A 17,543-nucleotide genomic window follows, 5' to 3' on the forward strand; every position below is an offset into this window, starting at 1 on the left:
AAAGGGAACAACTCCATGACCTTTGAAATCCTTAAATCCCCTCTGTGCTTCTCCTGATGGGCCTGGAATTTTATTTCTGAATGTCTGAGGCTTAGAGAGAGAAAGTGACTTGCCTGAAGTTTCAGTTTGTCAATAGTGGAGCCAGAGATTGGATAAGCCAACCCAGTGAATGTAGTGGGGAACTTGATTCCGTCTGGCCTGGCAAGTCTCATGAAGGGTGAACCCTTTCGTCTCACTAGGCCTTGGTCATCTCTGACATCTCTGACACCTTCTGGTGCCTGGAACAAGCTGTCCTGTGCCCTGGGTCCCTACTGCATCTTCTCTGGCATACAGCTTTAATCCTCTGGCCCGTCAGCCAGCAGGAGTGAGGAGCAGCTCCCCAGTCCTGCAAAGGTCACCGCAGGCCAGAAGCCAGCTGGATGCTGGTGACATTTCCTCCAGGCACATGGGAATGTGTGTTTGCAGGTCTTCATAATTGCACCCAGGAGCTGCCTGTGAGCCTCCCTCAGTCTCTGTGCACTAGGTCACCTTCTTGTCACCTGATCTGAAGTCCAGAGTTGCTGGAAGCATGGAATAAAGACCCACCTGGCTATCAGGCCACTGGAGTTCTCTTTCAGGACAAATGTATATTCTTTTCAGCAAAATAATTTCCAGAGGGCAAGAAAGAACACTGAAATGTAAATAGTGATATCGAAGTGGAGCAATGATAAATAGGTTTATTATTTCTCAAGGTTGTAACATTGCTTAATAATAACAACAACAATAATAATTCTCAGTGCACACATCCCTTTCCCCAGACTCCTGTTCTGGGAGAGAGGATGAGAGGTCTCAGGAAGGCTTTAACCTGTCAGCTGTGAAAGCCCAGAATTGTGGAAATTTCAGATCAGAAAAGAGGACCTCAGAAGCCCTCCAGGCCAGTGTTTCTAAATTGTGGGATTTCAAAGACCACTAAAATTTCAGAAATCTCTGATGACAGAGTTGCCAACTTTTAATTTTACTGATGACATTAAAACAGTCAACTACCAGCCCTAGCTGGTGTAGTTCAGTAGGTTGAGCATCATCCAGTGCACCAAAATGTCGCCAGTTCGATCCCTGGTCAGGGTGCATGCAGGAGGCAACCAATCGAAGTTTCTCTCTCTTCCTCTCTCTCTGCCTCTCTCTCTTTAAAATCAATAAAAACATTTTTAAAAACAAAAAACAGTCAACTACCAACCATTCATTTTCATTTCATAAAAGAGAGGACTTTTTACAAAAGCAACAACCAGTAACAAAAAACACCTGTCATTTCTCAATAAGAATGAACCTTAAATTGAAAGCATTCAGCTTTCATAAGAACTTTGAACTACCTGTCCTGGTCATTCTCCCTGTGACAGCGAAGTCTCTGTTGCAGACTGCTGTGGGTCTCCTCTTTGTAAGGTCTACGACTGTGACCCAGTGGTTCACAGCCGTGGCTGCATATTGCAATCACGGGGGAAGATATTTTATTTTATTTTTATGGGGTAAGCTTTTAGAAACTATGATGGACCCATCCCTAGAGACTCTGATTTACTTAATGTGGCTTCCACAGATGATTTCATTTTGCAACCAAAATTGAGAAACCTGTGTAATCCATTCTCCCTCCCAATGCATGAAACCCCCACAATAGCATTTCAGCCAAGTCTTTGTACAGCTGATATCAACAGCCTTAAGGTTCCAGAGTTTCCCTATCCCTTCAGTCTCCCAAAATTCTGACTTAGGAGAAGGGATTTCCTGAAGGTCAGGATCAGATTGGGGAAGGGAACTTTGACTCATTAAATGCCTACCATTACCAGACTTAGTGCGAAGGTTTTTTTGTATTTATTTTTAAATTTTGTTTTTTTGTTAATCCTCATCCGAGGATATTTTTCCATTGTTTTGGGGGGCTTTTTTGTGGTTTTTTTTGTGTGTGTTTTTAGGGAGAGTGGAAGAGAGAGGGAAAGACAGAGAGAAATATAGATGTGAGAGAAACACATCAATTGGTTTGCCTCCGACCAGAGCCAGGGCCCAAGGAGCCTGCAACCAAGGTACGTGCCCTAGATCGGGATAGAACCCGGGACCCTTTGGTCTGCAGGCCAACACTCTATCCATTGAGCCAAACCGGCTAGGGCTTTTTTGTGTCTTCATAAGGTATTCTTTTTTTTTTTTTTTAATTGATTTCAGAGAGGAAGGGAGCGAGAGAGAGAAATAGAAACATCAGTGATGAGAAAGAAACATCAATCCGCTGCCTCCTGCAAGCCCCACACTGGGGATCACACCCACAACCCGGGCATGTGCCCTGACAGGAATCGAACCGTGACCTCCTGGTTCATAGGTTGATGCTCAACCACTGAGCCTTGCCGGCTGGGCAAGGTATTCTTTTAATTAATTTATTTTAAATAATATTTCTTAGTTCACTTAAAAATACAATAAAGTGTAAAGAAAGAAATAAAAAATAGCATATAATCTTACTTTCAGAGGTCCCCTGTTGAATTAGAAGAGGAAAAAAAGCACAGTGTAGTAGGCAGAATAATGTCCCCTTCTCACCTCCCACAACCATGTTCACATCATAATCCCCCAAACTTGTGATTATATCACCATCCGTGGCCAAAAGACCTTCAGGTGGGAGAGTAGCCTGGAATGTCCAGGTGGGCCCAGTGTAATCAGGTGGGAGCCAGGGGTATGTGGGAAATCTCTGGACCTTCCTCTCGGTTTTGCTGAGAATCTATAACTGCTCTAAAAACTAAAGTGTGTTTTTTGTTTGTTTGTTTGTTTGTTTTAATCCTCACCTGAGGATATCTTTTCCATTGATTTCTAGAGTGAGTTGAAAGGAGGGGGAGAGAGAAAGAGAAACATCGATGTGAGAGACTCATCGATTAGTTCCCTCCTGCATGCACCTGTACCCCTAACTGGGGCTGGGAAACCTGCAGCTCTTCGGTCCATGGGCTGATACTCTAACGGTTAGAGTCTAACCACTGAGAAAAACCGGCCAGGACTACAGTCTGTTTTTTTAAAGAAGTGGTGAGGGAGTCAGGAGAGGAGTTCAGAGTGATGCAATGTGAGAAGGACGTAATTCCACGTTGCTGGTTGAAGATGGAAGGGGTCATGAGCCAAGCACGCAGGTGGCCTCGACCCACTACAAAGCCAAGCGAGCGGATTTTCCCCTAGAGCCTCCAGAGGGAATGCAGCCCCGAAGGTACCTTGTTTTTTAGCCTGTGAGACCCATTTTGGACTTCCGGCCTCCGGATCTGTGAGATAGTAAGTTATATTGTTTAAGCCACTGAGTTTGTGGTAATTTGTTATAGCAGAATAGAAAACACACAGTAATCCGTCTGTGCCAGGTTTTCCTGTTCAATCCGTGTAACACTCCTATGAAATTGGCGTTTTAGTCCTGTTTTAGAAATGGGGAAGCTGAGACTCAGAGGAGCTTGCTGACAAAGCAGGAATTTTAACCAAGGTCTCTCAAGCAAAGGCGAGTGTGTGCCCCACTGTCATGCTGCCCTCCCCTCCAGCTGAAGGCGCCTGGCTGCGCTGTGTAGCAGGCCCTTCCTGGGGCTTCATGGAGAGCTGCTCCTCAGTGGGATTCCGCATTCCCTCTGGGGTGGTGTGATGTGAGAGGGAGGGTGTCTAAAAGAGGTGTTTAAATCACCTACGGAAGAGTGAGGGACATTTGAAGAGCAAGACTGGAGACTTAAAACATGAATTAAGGAGAATGGAATATGTGTTTCTAGGACCCTCTGAGATTGGGGTAGAGAGCATGTCTTGCTGCCCAGAGGCACAGGAGGAGGTACGGAGTCCAAATCAAGGACCTCCCACTGGCTTTGGGCACAGGCAACCATGACTCAAGGGTCTTAAGTTGGCACCCAGTGCCTCTGAGTAGCAAGGGGAGAGGGGTGTTCTGCGTTGGGCTGCAGCAGGCTCTCCCTGGGCCTCTCGGTCCTGCAGGGCCATCACAGAGAATCAGCACTGGCTCATTGTGACCATCTGTCTTTTCAGTCCTGCGGAACATTTTTGTCCTCGGCTGCATCATTATCGTCTGCTCCCTGCTCTTCCCTGTCCTGTGGCACCTCTGGATTTACGCAGGAAGTGCCAACTCCAATTTCTTTTATGCCATCACACTGACCTTCAACGTTGGGCAGGTAAGAGTTAAGGGTGGCATGGGACAGGGATTCATTTTGTATTCTCAGACATTTGACCTAGGCTGTGGGTTCTGCAAACTAGGGGTTTGGATGTGAATGAGGGGACAGTAGCTCATTGTCTGGTAGAGAAGATTTGGACATGAGAACAACAGGAAAACTGCATCTGCTAACATTTATTGGGCTCCATGCTGAGCCATTGCCTTGTCGAATTCTCACAGCAAGCATAGTGTTGCCCTATTTTATAAATGGGAATTGAGCCCTGGCTGGTTTGGCTCAGTGGATAGAGCGTCAGCCTGCAGACCGAAGGTTCCTGGGTTCAATTCTGGTCAAGGGCACATACCTCGGTTGTAGGCTCCTTCCCGGCCCAGGTCCTGGTCTGGGCATGTGCAGGAGGCAACCAATCGATGTGTTTCTCTCACATTGATATTTCTCTCTGTCTTGCCCTCTCTCTTCCACTCTCTTTAAAAATCAGTGGAGAAGTATCCTCGGATTAAAAAAAACAACAAATGGGAATCAAGGCTCATGAAGGTTGCCTCTTGCCCAAGGTCACTGGAAGAGCCAAGAACAAAATGTAGGGAAGGCTTGGTTTCTGAGACCACCCTCTTTCTGTAACAGTGCCTGGCTGCACGGCACCGAGTGAGTGCACCGTGTGAGGGTGGGGAGGGCAGGAACAGGGGGAGGAGAGGCTCCGGGGACAGCAGGAGCAAAGACAGGGACCTGAGAAATGGTTGGGTCTAACTATTGGGTGAGTCTGGAGTGCAAATTGCACGGCTGGGAGTAGCAGGAGAGGAGGCCATGGGATCACTAAATGAGAAGTACCAGCAAGGAGCCCAGCCTCCCTGACCCAGGGCAAGCCTCCCCCTTGTGCTGTAGAGCAGTGGTTTTCAGCAGCAGAATCACTGGGGGGAGCTTGTTAATCTGTCTTAAATTCTGTAGTTATATCTGACTGTTACCATTACATGGCTTTGATTGTCAGTAAAATAAGCAGATTTTCTAATCCCACCTCCATAGATGTTGACTCGGTAGATGTGGAAAACGGTCAGAAATCTGAAGTTTTCACAAGCTCTTCCAGAGATTCTGTTTCAGGTGGACGAGCAAACACCTCCGAAGGTCCCTGTTCGTTGTGCTGCGTCCTCTCAGGGTGGCTCTGTCCTCATCGTGGAGGTCCTGTGGGATTCGTTGTACCGTTTACCATTTCATTTGCCATTGGCACAGCCAGGCGTTTCCTGTGCATAATGGGCTGGAAGGGAAGCAGGGCTAGCTGGGGAGACTCTGATGGCACTGAATAACCCCAGGGGGGGGGAGGCTTGCCTCCAAGGTTAGCTGCTGGGAAAGAAGGAGGGAGTTCGGGCTTTTGCTGTGAGTGATGGGTCTGGTATTTCCTGCATGGACATTTCTGGGCAATTAATGTCCAGCCCAGCTATTTATCTTGATTTGTGAACAGCAGGAAGAGTGATGAAGGGCCTGTGGCTTGGGTGGGACCAGGCCTGTCACATAGCAGTTACTGATGGTGGGTGCTCAGCACCTCCTACCTGTTCCTGCAGGATTCGACTTAGTGTCTTGGAGGAATCTGGAGACCTGTTCTGGCTCTTCGGTCTTTCTGAAATCCCCTTACTTTTCCTTTGAAAGTGATGACTGGCATGTGAGGGCATTGGGCCTGCCCTGGGACGCTGGGAGCTTGGTGAGCGCCACTGAAATACCCCCCAGTTTGTTGTCCAGTCATGAGTGTCAGGTGGGCCAGGAGTGGGATTGCAGTGATTAAGAAGCATCTGTGGAACTGCCAGATAACAGCTTTCTATGTGTTGCCTTTGGCACCTTTATGAAGCAAGGGTCTCTGTAAAAGGCATGGAGATCTCGGCAAGTGGTCAGGTGCCATCAAAGGCAAGAGGAACTGAATTGTTGGGACAGGAGGATGGTGCTGGGGGTGGGAAGCAAAGGCTGGGTAGATGGAGTGTGTTAATGACTCAGCTACAGCAAAAAACCAGACTGAATTTTTGGCATTGCCTTTACCTTTAAAAAAAAAATCTTAAAAAAAACTTTTTTTCAGTATATTTTTATTGATTTCAGAGAGGAAAGGAGAGGGAGAGAGAGATAGAAACATCAATGATGAGAGAATCATTGATCAGCTACCTCCTGCACACCCCTCACTGAAGATCGAGCCCACAACCCAGGCATGTGCCCTTGAGACTCAAACCTGGGACCCTTCAGTCCACAGACAGACGCTCTATCCACTGAGCCAAACCAGTGAGGGCTAAAATGTATTTTTAATCATGCAAGCAATACATGAATTCATTGGAAGGGAAAAGAAGTCCACATAGAAGCATATGGAATGATATTGGAGATCCGCCTGGGCCCTATCCCTTCACCCGTGCAGATGTGATCACTGGGTCAGTCTGGTGTGTGTCTGCAGACGTCCCCTGTATGTTTACAGACAGCTTTACATACATACGCACACACAAGAGCTGTTCTGTTTATATAAAGAAATCACATCCTGCACTGCTGTTTTTCACTTAGTGATCTGATCTCACGATAATTCTTTAATGGCTCCGATCTCCCATGATTAGATGTACGATGATGTATCCTGGTGGACACCGAGGTTGCTTCTGATTGTTTTGCTATAAATGGAAGAGTATTGCCTTGCGTATCCCTCCACATACTCTTGTATAGGCATGCCAGTATTTTCTTGGGATAGATTCCAGGGGGTGGAATTTGCTGGAGCAGAGGGCATATACATTGTACATTTGGCCAGATATTGCCAATTTGCCCTTCAGACAGGTCAGACCAACCTCCAGGCTTCCCAGCAGTGGTCCAAGTGACTGTAAGCTGTGGTTTGTTCAAGCACAGCCAGCACAATGTGTCATCGGCCTCCTAGGGTCTGAGCTCTGTGGCTCTGAGCCAGAGACAACTCTGGGGGGTCAGATGCTTCCGGGACTGCTGGCTTGGGGCTTTGTGGCTGCCACCACCAGATCACTAAAGGGGCTTGTCAGGTGGGGGCCCTTATTCACCAAGACAGGCACTCCAGGCATATTGATGTCTGGGAGCACTGGCTGAGGTAGAAGAGCAGCCCTTGTCATGAGGGTTATACTTACCCCTGCCCTCGCGCCTGTTGGTAGTCACAGGGTTTAAATATGAGACATTCAGAATGTTAGTATGAGTTAAATGTCACCTCCTCAAAGAGGCCTTTCCCGAGGTTCCCCTGCCCACTGTCTCTTTCTTAGCCCCCTTCATAGCACTTCCCCAACCTCTAACTATATTATTATTCTTCTCTCTCTGCCTGTGAGCTTCTAAAGGCAGAGCTCGGCCTGTCCTACCCACTGCAGGGTCCCAGCTACCAGTGCTTGGCACAGAGCATTGTTTAGCAAATATTTGTTGAATGTATGAATGATCCAAAGATAGCCAGGGGGAACGTCATGTGATTAATGGCCAAATGTGCAGAGTAAGCACTGGAGGAATCTAGAGGGAGGAGATACCTTTCCTGTTGTGAGTGGTCAAGGGAGGCCACAGGGAATGAGGAGTAGGAACTGGACCTTACAGACTCAGAGAGTGAGAAGGGAAGGGGGGATCACCTAGGAGGTGGGCAGGAGGGAGCCAAGTCACCCCCAGTGGCTAAGGTCAGTGGGTGGCTGCTCTGTCCACAACCCTCCTCCAGCTTCTGCCAGAACCTGGTCTCTGGCCAGTGAAGCCCCAGCAATGTCCACAGCACAAGGCTCCTCTGCTTCAGTCTGACCTATAGTCAGTGTTGCCATTGAAAAGTATGACATTCAGGGACGTGTCCCAGTCCCACAGCTCGCTCTTCTCAGCTCTCCCAGCTGGGACGGTGCCCGAGTCACTGGTCCTCATTCTCCTCTCCCTGGGCAAGTCACATCAGAGGTATCCTGAGAACCGATGAGTGTGGATTTTCAGCAGGTGACCAGAGCCAGGCCGTCATTGCTGAATCAGGAGCTGAATATAGGGAACATCTTGGCCTGTAGATTTTAAGCCCTGCTCTGTTAGAGTTGGTCAGTGCCATTCCCTATAATAGAACAAATTATTGGTAGATTATTAGTTTCACCAGCAGGTAAACCACTAGTGACCTCGGCCTACATCCTTCCCCCTGGGGCCATTAAGTGTTTTTCAGCATGTGGCACGGATCATTAGCTAATTGTGCCTCAGAGTCAGTGACCAGGAAATGACAACACCCATCCGTAGAGGGGAGCGTGTGTGTGTGTGTGTGTGTGTGTGTGTGTGTGTGTGTGTTTTTACTGAGAGAGATCAGTTGATTGAGGCCCCTTTCCACTTCCTTACTGTGTGATCTTCAGCAAGTGATTGAATTTCTCTGGGGGGCAGTTTTCTCCCACCTCTCAGGGTGTTGAAAGAATTGGACATGTTATGTGTGTTCCTGTTACCATTATTCATATGTCGACATGGGAAATAGCACAAACTTCCTTTTCAAATACCCAGAGCAATTTCCTAGGAAACCATTCGGACCCAGAAACTGAGGGAAATAGAACAGTCCCCCTCCTCTTTGTTTCTGACCCTGTTCTTCTCCAGGTCAGCGACCTGCAAAAGACAGGTCATCAAGGATGACATATAAACAAAAAGGAATGCATTTTAATTTGGCTTTTCTTTCTTTTTTCTTTTTTTTTTTTAGGTGACTTTGAGGGTACATTTATTAAGGCAGGAGACAGTGAAACAAGGAAGGGCCTAGCATAGAAGAAGCAATAGGAGAGCCTATGTGAGGCGGCTTTGGCTCACTGGGAAGTCAGAGAAAAGGGGGCCTTGAGGACAGTTTCAGGGAGTTAGCCCTGGATGAGCTGCTGCTACCCATTGCTCCCCTGTTTGCAAGCCTCATAGGATCCCTCAGAGTTTAGGAGATGCATGCCAGGAGGCAGGGCCGGAGCGGGGAGCAAGAAGAGGGGAAGGAAATGGCATGGTTGTGTTCCCCAGAGCGAGGTGTGCACCGAATTTAGCTTTTTAAAAAGAGTAAAATAAGATGTCCCACTCACCCTGATTCAACTTAAAGTCAGGAAACATAGGAACCTTTCCCCCAAATTATAATAAGGGTTCATGTTTAAAGAGAGCTTGCTAGAGGCCAGGCTCTTATGATCTTTGTCTTCTGGATCATGTGCTTTTGTGGCCTGGACCTTTCCCTGTGCTTTGCAACTACTCATGTGCACATGGAGAAAGGGGTGTGTGTGTTATTGTTGGCATCACAATGGAAGTATGACTTTTTGTCCTTTTAATAAAACGCCTTGGTGACCTGTGTTCATACATGAGAGAGGAAGCTCCTTTTTGAGTCCCACATATGTAGACCCATCACACCTGACGTAACTACTCCCCTACTGACAGTCTTTTAAGTTTTTATTTTATTACTAGAGGCCCAGTGCATGAAATTCGTGCATGGGTAGGGTCCCTAGGCCTGGCCGGCGATCAGGGCTGATCTTTGGGGCGACTGGCAGGGCAATCGGGGGCCCCCTGCTGGCACCCGCCTTGGCTGGCCTGGGGCCTGCAAGCTGGGGGCAGCTCCTGCGTTGACCCCACTGCTGCTGCTGGTCTGGGCCTGCAGGCTGGGGGCAGCTCCTGTGTTGAGCATCTGCCCCCTGGCGGTCAGTGTGCGTCATAGCGACCAGTTGGTCTGCCCGTTGTTCCGCCATTCGGTCAATTTGCATATTAGGCTTTTATTATATAGGATGATAAGGAATTCACTTAATTCACCTTTGAGGGAGGCACTGTTATTATTCCCTGACACAAATGAAGAAGCTAAGGCTTGGAAGTCACAAAACTCCAAAGAGGTACACTTATTCATGCCCTTGTTCATCATGTCCTCCCTGTAGACTGCAGATTCCACTGGGGCAGCCCCCTGGTCTCTCTCCTTCACCACTGTATCCCCAGCACCAAGAATATTCACTGACTGTTTATTGATGAATGAATGGAGTGAGCAGGAATTAGAAACCACATTTTATGACCAGTGATCTCTCAATCTTATACACCCTAACCTCCCAGTTCCAGTCTGCTTTGGTCCAAGCTGGGCCTGTGGCAAGTTCTGCTGGATTCCTAGGGGCTCAGAGCCAGAGCCCCCTTCCCCTCCTGCCTGTGTGGCAGGCCCTGAGAGCCCCACTCCTGCTCTGTCACACCCTGCCCATCCCTTCCAGCAGAGTCTGGAACACGCTCGGAGCTGCTGCCTCCTCACATGGGAGGCCGCCCTGGTGCTGCTCTGTGCTGCAGACCCTGTAGGTCCTGGGCTGGCCCTGTTTTCTGTCTTCAGGGAGCCCTGGAATCTGGGCACCAACCCACTGGCACGTTGGGCCCTGCTCAGCACTCGCTTATTCACTTCAGGACAAATGAAACCCCAGTCCTGTCTCCTGGAACTGCCTCTCACTTGGCCCGATGCCATTCTGGGGAGTGGCCATGTGAGGGGACATGTGGGCAGATCCGCAGTGTTGGGTGGTCTGTAGCCCCCACTTGTGACCAGATGGCGGCCCATTCCAGGCTTACTCCTGTGGGTTGTGTGGTGGAGGGTCCCTGTGGCCAGGCTGAGCCCTCGTCCAGCTGGCTGTGCATGTTTACTTTGATTTCCTCTTCCAGTGGCATTTACCCAGGTCTTAATTCCTTTGTCCCCCTCATCATCAGACATCCCAAGCTTGTCTCTCACAAGCTTTCATATCCTCTCCCACAGCCAGAGTGACAGGAAAAGCCTGGGTTAAATGCATGGGGGCACGGCCAGCCAGAAGGCCTGGGCTTAGAAACCCCTAATTCCAGTAATTCCCAGCCCATCTGGCTCGCTGGCCTTAGACGAGTCACAGAGCTCCTTGGGCCTGATTTACTCATTTGCAAGTATGAATTAGGTGCCTGCTGTGCACCAGACGCTCTACTGGGGTGAACGAGAGACGTAGCCCTGCTTCTAAGGAGCCCACAGTCTGGGAGAGAACGAAAAGGAAATAGGCAGGATTGGGGTAGCCGGGTAGTGCTATGAACAAGACAAACAGCTCAGAGCTGGGCAGTTAAGGAAGGTCTGGAGGGAGGCCCCTCTAAGTGGAGTCCTGAGACGGGGTGTGTGTGGGGGGAGCTCTGTAGGCCTGGTGAGTGCCACCCGATAGGAACGAGGCCGTTTCAGGTCAGCAGTGTCAGAGCCACGTGGCCTCCTGAGCCTCACTGTGCTGAGGACCAGGCTGAGCTCTGGTTTTAAGCTGAGGACAACTGCGATAAGATTCATGCTCTGAAAGCCTCACTCTGCCAGGAAGGGAAGAGAGGTGAGGGCTGTAAGCTGGAACCTGAGCCCAGGGAGGAGGCTGTTTCAACCTGGCGAGAGGGGGTGGTTGCCTGAGTTTCCTCAGCCTAGAGGGGGTTGTGAGGGGTTGGGTGGGGAAAGCTTTGTTCAGTTGGAAAGTGCCACATAGAAAATGATTGCCAAAGGAAGCAGTTTTCTGTCTCTAGATCTTGCTTCCACACCCACTATTCCGTGTTAACATCTTATATTACCATGACGCATTTGTCAAAACCAAGAAACTGACCCTGGTCAATTATTACTAAGTAAACTCCAGACTTGATGTGGATTTCCCAGTTTTCCCTGTCATGGCCTCCTAGGACCCAGTCAGAGGCACCACATTACATTTAGTTGTCAAGTCTCCCTGTGTCCTCTGCTCGCTTTCCTCATTTCTCATGACCTGGACTGTCTTGAGGAGCATTGGCCAGGGAGCCTGTTGGGCGCCCCCACTTCCAGTGTGGCTGATGCTTTGTCATCATGAGACCAGGTGTGGGTTCTGGAACACTTGGGCAGTAGTGCCTGCCGGCACCTGATTCCATGCTGCTGCCCTTCATCGTCTGGTTCCACTGTTTCCAGGCTCCTCTAGGGGGAAGTTGCCGTTTTCCCTGCCCCTGCTCTGTTCTTTGGGAGCGAGTGACCAAGCCTAGCCCACCCCAGGGCCAGGGGTGATAGTGGGCAAGAATTAAGCTCTACTTTCTGGAAGGGGGGTTATCTTCATAGTTTATTTATTTAGGCTGGAGAAGAATTTTTATTTTATGTACAAAAAACTCCACAGTGCACACTTAGCTCAGCTTAGTGGCCGGTTCCTTGGCCTTGGCCTTTTCCAGCTTGGCAATGGGAGCCACCGACTTTGGACCCAGGACATTGCCTCCCCAGTGGCAGCGGATCTCATCATATCTGTCCTTGTAATTGGTCTGGATAGCCCCCACCATCTTAGCCAGAGCTGCCTTGTCTTCCGAGTTTACCTGCATGAAGGCAACAGTGGTGCAGGTCTTCCTGTGGACGAGACACCCAGCCTGGCCTTCCCCTTGCTCATGCAGTAGGGAACCCCCATCTGCCAGCACAGGCAGGGCAGGAAGACCACCAGCCGGATGGGATCCACATTGTGTGTAGTCACTACCAGCCGAGTCTTCTTGTTCTCTCACTGCAGGGTGGTGACGGTGTTAACCCCTGCTCAAAGGACAGGTGGCCTCTTGGTGGGGACATCCCCTTTTTGCCGGCGGCTTTTTTCTCAGCCTGAGCCAACAACCTCTGTTCTTCTCTTGCTTTGTCTCTGGTCTTGTACTTGTGGGCCAGCTTCGGCAGTTGAGTAGCCATTTGGCGGTCCAGGGCCTGGGTGAGCTGGTTAATGGCAGGAGGCACTTTCAGATGCTCATAGAGAATAGCCCTTTGCTGCTGTAGCCGAATGTAGGTAGTAGGGCCATTTGACAAAGCAGGTGAGATCCCTTTTGGGTTTGATGTCCTGTCCAATGCCAGAATTCTTGGGCCTTTTCTCAAACAGGGGATTTACCACCTTCTTGGCCTCCTGCTTCTTCATGACAGCAGGGGCCGGAGCCACCTTCTTCCTCTTAGCCTTCTTCCCCTTAGGCATCTTGAGTGGCGAGAGGAGAGAGCTCATATATTATTATTATTATTATTATTACTACTACTACTACTAGAGGCCCGGTGCATGAATTTGTGCACAGGTGGGGTCCCTTGGGGTTGGCCTGCGGGGATCGGGCCAAAACCCACAGTCCAACTGCACCTACCGCTCCTGCCCGCCACTCCCACTCATCCCGGCCCCACTGCGCCTGCCTTGGGCTCGCACCCAGTCAGTCCCGATCGGGAGAGGCTCACGCTGCTGCAGCGGCGCTTGCCAGCCCTGAGCCCTACATCTGGTGCCCATCCCAAGTGGGGATTGCCGGGATGCAATGCGGTGGGATGCCCTTGCTGGCCCAGCATCTGAATCTGTCCCACTGACCTTCACGTCGGTTGTCGGGTCCATCTGACAGCCGCTTTTATATCCTTTCTTCCTTGCCAAGCATCTAGGGAGGGGAAGTGGCCACCGTGCCTGAGGCCGGTTTCCAGGAGGCTGGCAGCACTGTCATGATCAATTGTGCCAGCAGCACCAGTCCGTTGGTGCCTGGCTTGTTCTCCCAAGATTGGACCTGCAGGACTACTGAGGGAGGGAGTGGCTGCCACTGGGCTGGTGGGCCGCCAGGACAGGTCAGTCAGCTGAGCAGCTAAGACCCCACCAGCTCAACCACAGCTACAGGCTTCTCCAGACCAGGAACCTTGTGCCTGTGTAAGAAAGGGGCTGTAGGATGTGAGGTCAGTGTTTGCTGTGATCCCTGCCCCCATAGGGCAGCTGTGGTGCAAGACCTTGAGGGCTTCCTGGACTTTGTCTGCTCTACTGATACCCACAGTGCCCGAGTTCTGTGCCCTCTGGCGCACTGGTGCATGGCCCTGCAGGATCATGGCCACGAGTCCAGCTCTCCCTGTATAGTTTTAGACCAACTATTGAACCCTTTGTGCCTTAATTTTCATCATCCTTCCAGACAGGCTCCAGTCGTGTCCTTATCCTAAAGCCATCGCTGGTGTTGGCCCTGACCTCCTTCTCCAGACCACTCTGTGCTCTCCTTCCTGTCCACAGTGTGAGAGGCTGCCCAGGATTGGGGTTCTCAGGGTCAGGGGCCGAGATCCCAGGCTCAGCTCAACCTCTGATCTGCTCCAAGACCCTAGCCAGGTGGTCCCCCTGCTCTGGGCTTGTCTCCCCATCTGTGCCAAGAGGTGGTTGGTGCTGATAGTCTGAGAGGCCTCTGAGTGCCTGAGAGCTGGTGGTGTCTGCACTGGTGAGCCCCTCCCCTCATCCTTCCATGGGGCTGGCCCTGCTCCTCCTGCTCCAGGCACTGGAGGTCTTGGGAGCTTGGGCCAAGTGGATCGTAAGACTGTAGGTGCAGCAAATCCCAATTCTGCTCTGGGCCTCTCAGAGGGATGGTGGGCTGCACGTCTAGGGCTCTTTCGATTCTGTGGTTCGTACAGGAAAGACGGAGAGCTGGGTGCACATACCATTGTGCCCAGTGCAGGGAGGGAGGAGCACTCGTCAGACATCACAGAAACGAATGTAAAACGGCAATTTGGATGAGTTTGTGCTGCCAAATAGAGGTTAATGGGGCCAAGACTCAGTCTGGGGCATATGGGTGGGCTTTTCTGAGGAAGATCTTCCTGAAGTCTGAAGGGGGGCAAGCAGGTGTTGACTAGATGAAAGTGGAGAGAGCATTCCAGGCAGAGGAAACAGCCAAGATCCTGCAGTGGGAGGGAAGAGGCCAGTGTGGCTGGAGCAGAGTGAGGTGGAACACAGGGGAGCGTGAGGCATGTACACGGCAGGGACCTGGTGCAAGGCCTCAGAGCCCCAGGGAGCTTATCTTCACCCTACTAGTTAGCCATAGGAAGCCTTTAGAGCAGCGGTTCTCAACCTGTGGGTCGCAACCCCTTGGGGGGTCGAACGACCCTTTCACAGGGGTCGCCTAAGACCATCGGAAACACATATATAATTACATATTGTTTTGTGATTAATCACTATGCTTTAATTATGTTCAATTTGTAACAATGAAATTGGGGGTCACCACAACATGAGGAACTGTATTAAAGGGTCACAGCATTAGGAAGGTTGAGAACCACTGCTTTCGAGGGTTTTAACATGACCAGATTTGTTTTGAAAAGCAACCTCTGGCTGCTAGGGAAAATGGACTGAGGGAAGGGGAGGTTTGAGATTAGGGAGCCCAGAGAGGAGACTGCTATTGATGACAGTGGCTTTGTCCAGGGTGGTAACTGTTAAGATGGGTAGAAATGGGTGGATTTGAGAGCTTAGGACAGTGGTCGGCAAAGTGCAGCTTGCGAGCCACGTGCGGCTCTTTGGCCCCTTGAGTGTGGCTCTTCCACAAAATACCACGTGTGGGTGCGCCCGGACAAAGCGATTGAAACTTCGTGGTCCATGCGCAGAAGTCGGTTTTCGGCCTGGGCGAGTCTATTTTGAAGAAGTGGCATTAGAAGAAGTGGTGGTATGTTCGCTGAGGTCGACCCCCTCAGACTGAGGACGTTTTTAGCAAAGGCCAGCTTAGGAGTACCCTAATTAAGTTAATAACAATGTACCTACCTATATAGTTTAAGTTTAAAAAATTTGGCTCTCAAAAGAAATTTCAATCGTTGTACTGTTGATATTTGGCTCTGTTGACTAATGAGTTTGCTGACCACTGGCTTAGGAGGTAGAACTGACAGTACTTAGTTGGCTGTGTATATGGGAGAAGTATCAGGTGATCCTGTGGCTGGAGGACCTGGAAGATGTGGGGCCTGTGTTCCCAGTGGGAGAAGCCGGTTTGACAGGGAGCCTGGCTAGGGTGCATCCTAGAGGCCTGTGGGTACCCACGAGGTGAGGTCTGGCTGCAGAAGTACCAGTCTGGAGTTCAGGCCAGGGCTTGAGAAGGAGGTGTAGACAATGGTGGAGGGAGGGAGGGCCATACAGGCACTTCTAAGGTGTCAGTGAGACCTTGCAGGGTCAAGTGTAGATCCTGAGGTGGTAGGGTCTCCCCAACACCTGCCTAGCTCCTCAGGGGCCCAAGGTTTAGGGGGAGGTACCTCGAAGCTTCTCACACTCTCTCCTCTCCCCCCACAGATCCTGCTGATTTCTGATTACTTCTATGCTTTCCTGCGGCGAGAGTACTACCTCACTCATGGTCTCTACTTGACGGCCAAGGACGGCACAGAGGCCATGCTTGTGCTCAAGTAGGCCTGGCTGGGCACAGGGCTGCACGGACTCAGGGGGTGGACAGGCCAAAAGCTGGGCCAAGCCCTCTAGCCAGAATTGCCAGGAGGCAAGTCCTCAGGCAGATGAGGTTCAAGTCCAGGGTCACGATCTTGGCACCAGAGAGCCAAGGCTGGCAGCAAGGCCTGTGGGGCTTTGCCAGGCGCACCTCCACTTGGACCCACAGTTTTTGGCTCTGCACACAAAGGAGCCCCCTCCCAGACAGGACAGGGGAGGAAGCAGGTGAGCAGGGTTTGTTAGGTTGTTGACTTAATAAATTTTTTTTGGTATGAAGTCTACCGTGGGCCCCTAATACTACCATGGTATACTACACAAGGGTGTGGGTTTCCAGAATGAACCGTAAGTCCACACAACAAGTTGTGCACTGGTGAGCCCAGAATGGCGGGCGACAGGCCACTAGCAGCCCTCCCCACTCCCCAAGCAGCTGGAGGCAAAGGGCCAGACAGGCCTGAGCAATCTTTATTCTGCAAAGGGACAGTGACCAAAGATCCATACACCATGTCAAGACCAGGTGAGCCAGGGGCCAGTCCTTCAAGGGTGGGTGGTTCCAGGCAGGAAGCAGAGCCTCGGGTGGGGGAGGGGCAGACAGGCAGGGGCCTAAAGTAAAAAAGACAAACCAGACAGAGCACGGGTGGTGGGGGCTGCTCCCCACCGTCCCCCAGCCAGCACCCAGAGGGGCAACCCTAACATGACAGGCCCAGGATGCACACAGGGCAGAGGCGGAGTGGTTGGTATCCCCCAAGGGTAGCATCCCTGCCCGGCCCCCCAGGGGCAGAGGAAGCTCAGTTCAGGAGCCAAGAGCCCCCTGGGCAGAGCCTGACATGGCCCCCCTCTCCCCTGCCAACCCCTCCCCCTACTGCTGGCTCAGAAGCCGAAGGTTTCCTGGGAGGCGTAGACCATGTAGAGGAAGCCGTCGTCATCCTTCTCCTGCTCATAGATGTCCGCGATGGGCGTGGACACGCTCACCATGCTGTGCTGGTTCACCAGCAGGAAGAAGGCCTGCGTGGGGTTCAGCTGCAGGCGGCGCCTGAGGTGGGCAGGAGGGCAGCCCACAGTGAGGGGCCTGGCTGCTGGCGGGTGTCGCCCCGACTCCCTCCCCAAAATGACTCCCTGCCTCCACTCACACCCATCCCTGACCCAATGCCCCTCCTATGCCCACTCCCACTCCTCAGAAGGACCTGGCCAGCCCCAGCAGGACCCAAGTGCCCCCTGGGGGTCGCCGCCCACGCACCGGATTATCTTGACCAACTCGCTCATGTTGACGTGGTCCGGGACCAGGAACTTGGTCTTGTCCAGGACTGGCAGCTGCTTCTCGCCCTTGTAGCGCTCTATGATCACCTGGGGACAGGGCGGGCGGGGCCGCGTG

The 17,543-nt window shown here is 51.2% G+C and overlaps 2 protein-coding genes and 1 pseudogene across 2 annotated transcripts in view; 1 reads left to right on the forward strand and 2 right to left on the reverse strand.

Annotated features, from left to right (window-relative positions):
• Positions 1-16,455, forward strand: part of PIGU (phosphatidylinositol glycan anchor biosynthesis, class U) — an 83,373-nt gene extending 66,918 nt beyond the window's left edge. The window contains exons 11-12 of the mRNA XM_005879785.2: positions 3,991-4,133; positions 16,028-16,455. Of these exons, the coding sequence (XP_005879847.1) occupies positions 3,991-4,133; positions 16,028-16,141 (257 nt within the window). The 3' untranslated portion in view covers positions 16,142-16,455. The remainder of the gene's footprint in view (positions 1-3,990; positions 4,134-16,027) is intronic.
• Positions 12,114-13,004, reverse strand: LOC102244684 (annotated as a pseudogene).
• Positions 16,456-16,614: 159 nt separating the features above from the next.
• MAP1LC3A (microtubule-associated protein 1 light chain 3 alpha) overlaps positions 16,615-17,543 on the reverse strand; it is a 16,695-nt gene continuing 15,766 nt past the window's right edge. Inside the window, exons 3-4 of the mRNA XM_005879856.2 lie at positions 17,409-17,515; positions 16,615-17,204 (exon numbers count right to left, since the gene is read on the reverse strand). Coding sequence (XP_005879918.2) covers positions 17,042-17,204; positions 17,409-17,515 — 270 coding nt within the window. The 3' untranslated portion in view covers positions 16,615-17,041. The remainder of the gene's footprint in view (positions 17,205-17,408; positions 17,516-17,543) is intronic.

This window comes from Myotis brandtii, unplaced genomic scaffold (genome assembly GCF_000412655.1).
Source record: "Myotis brandtii unplaced genomic scaffold, ASM41265v1 scaffold61, whole genome shotgun sequence".
In the NCBI taxonomy this organism is placed as follows: domain Eukaryota; kingdom Metazoa; phylum Chordata; class Mammalia; order Chiroptera; family Vespertilionidae; genus Myotis; species Myotis brandtii.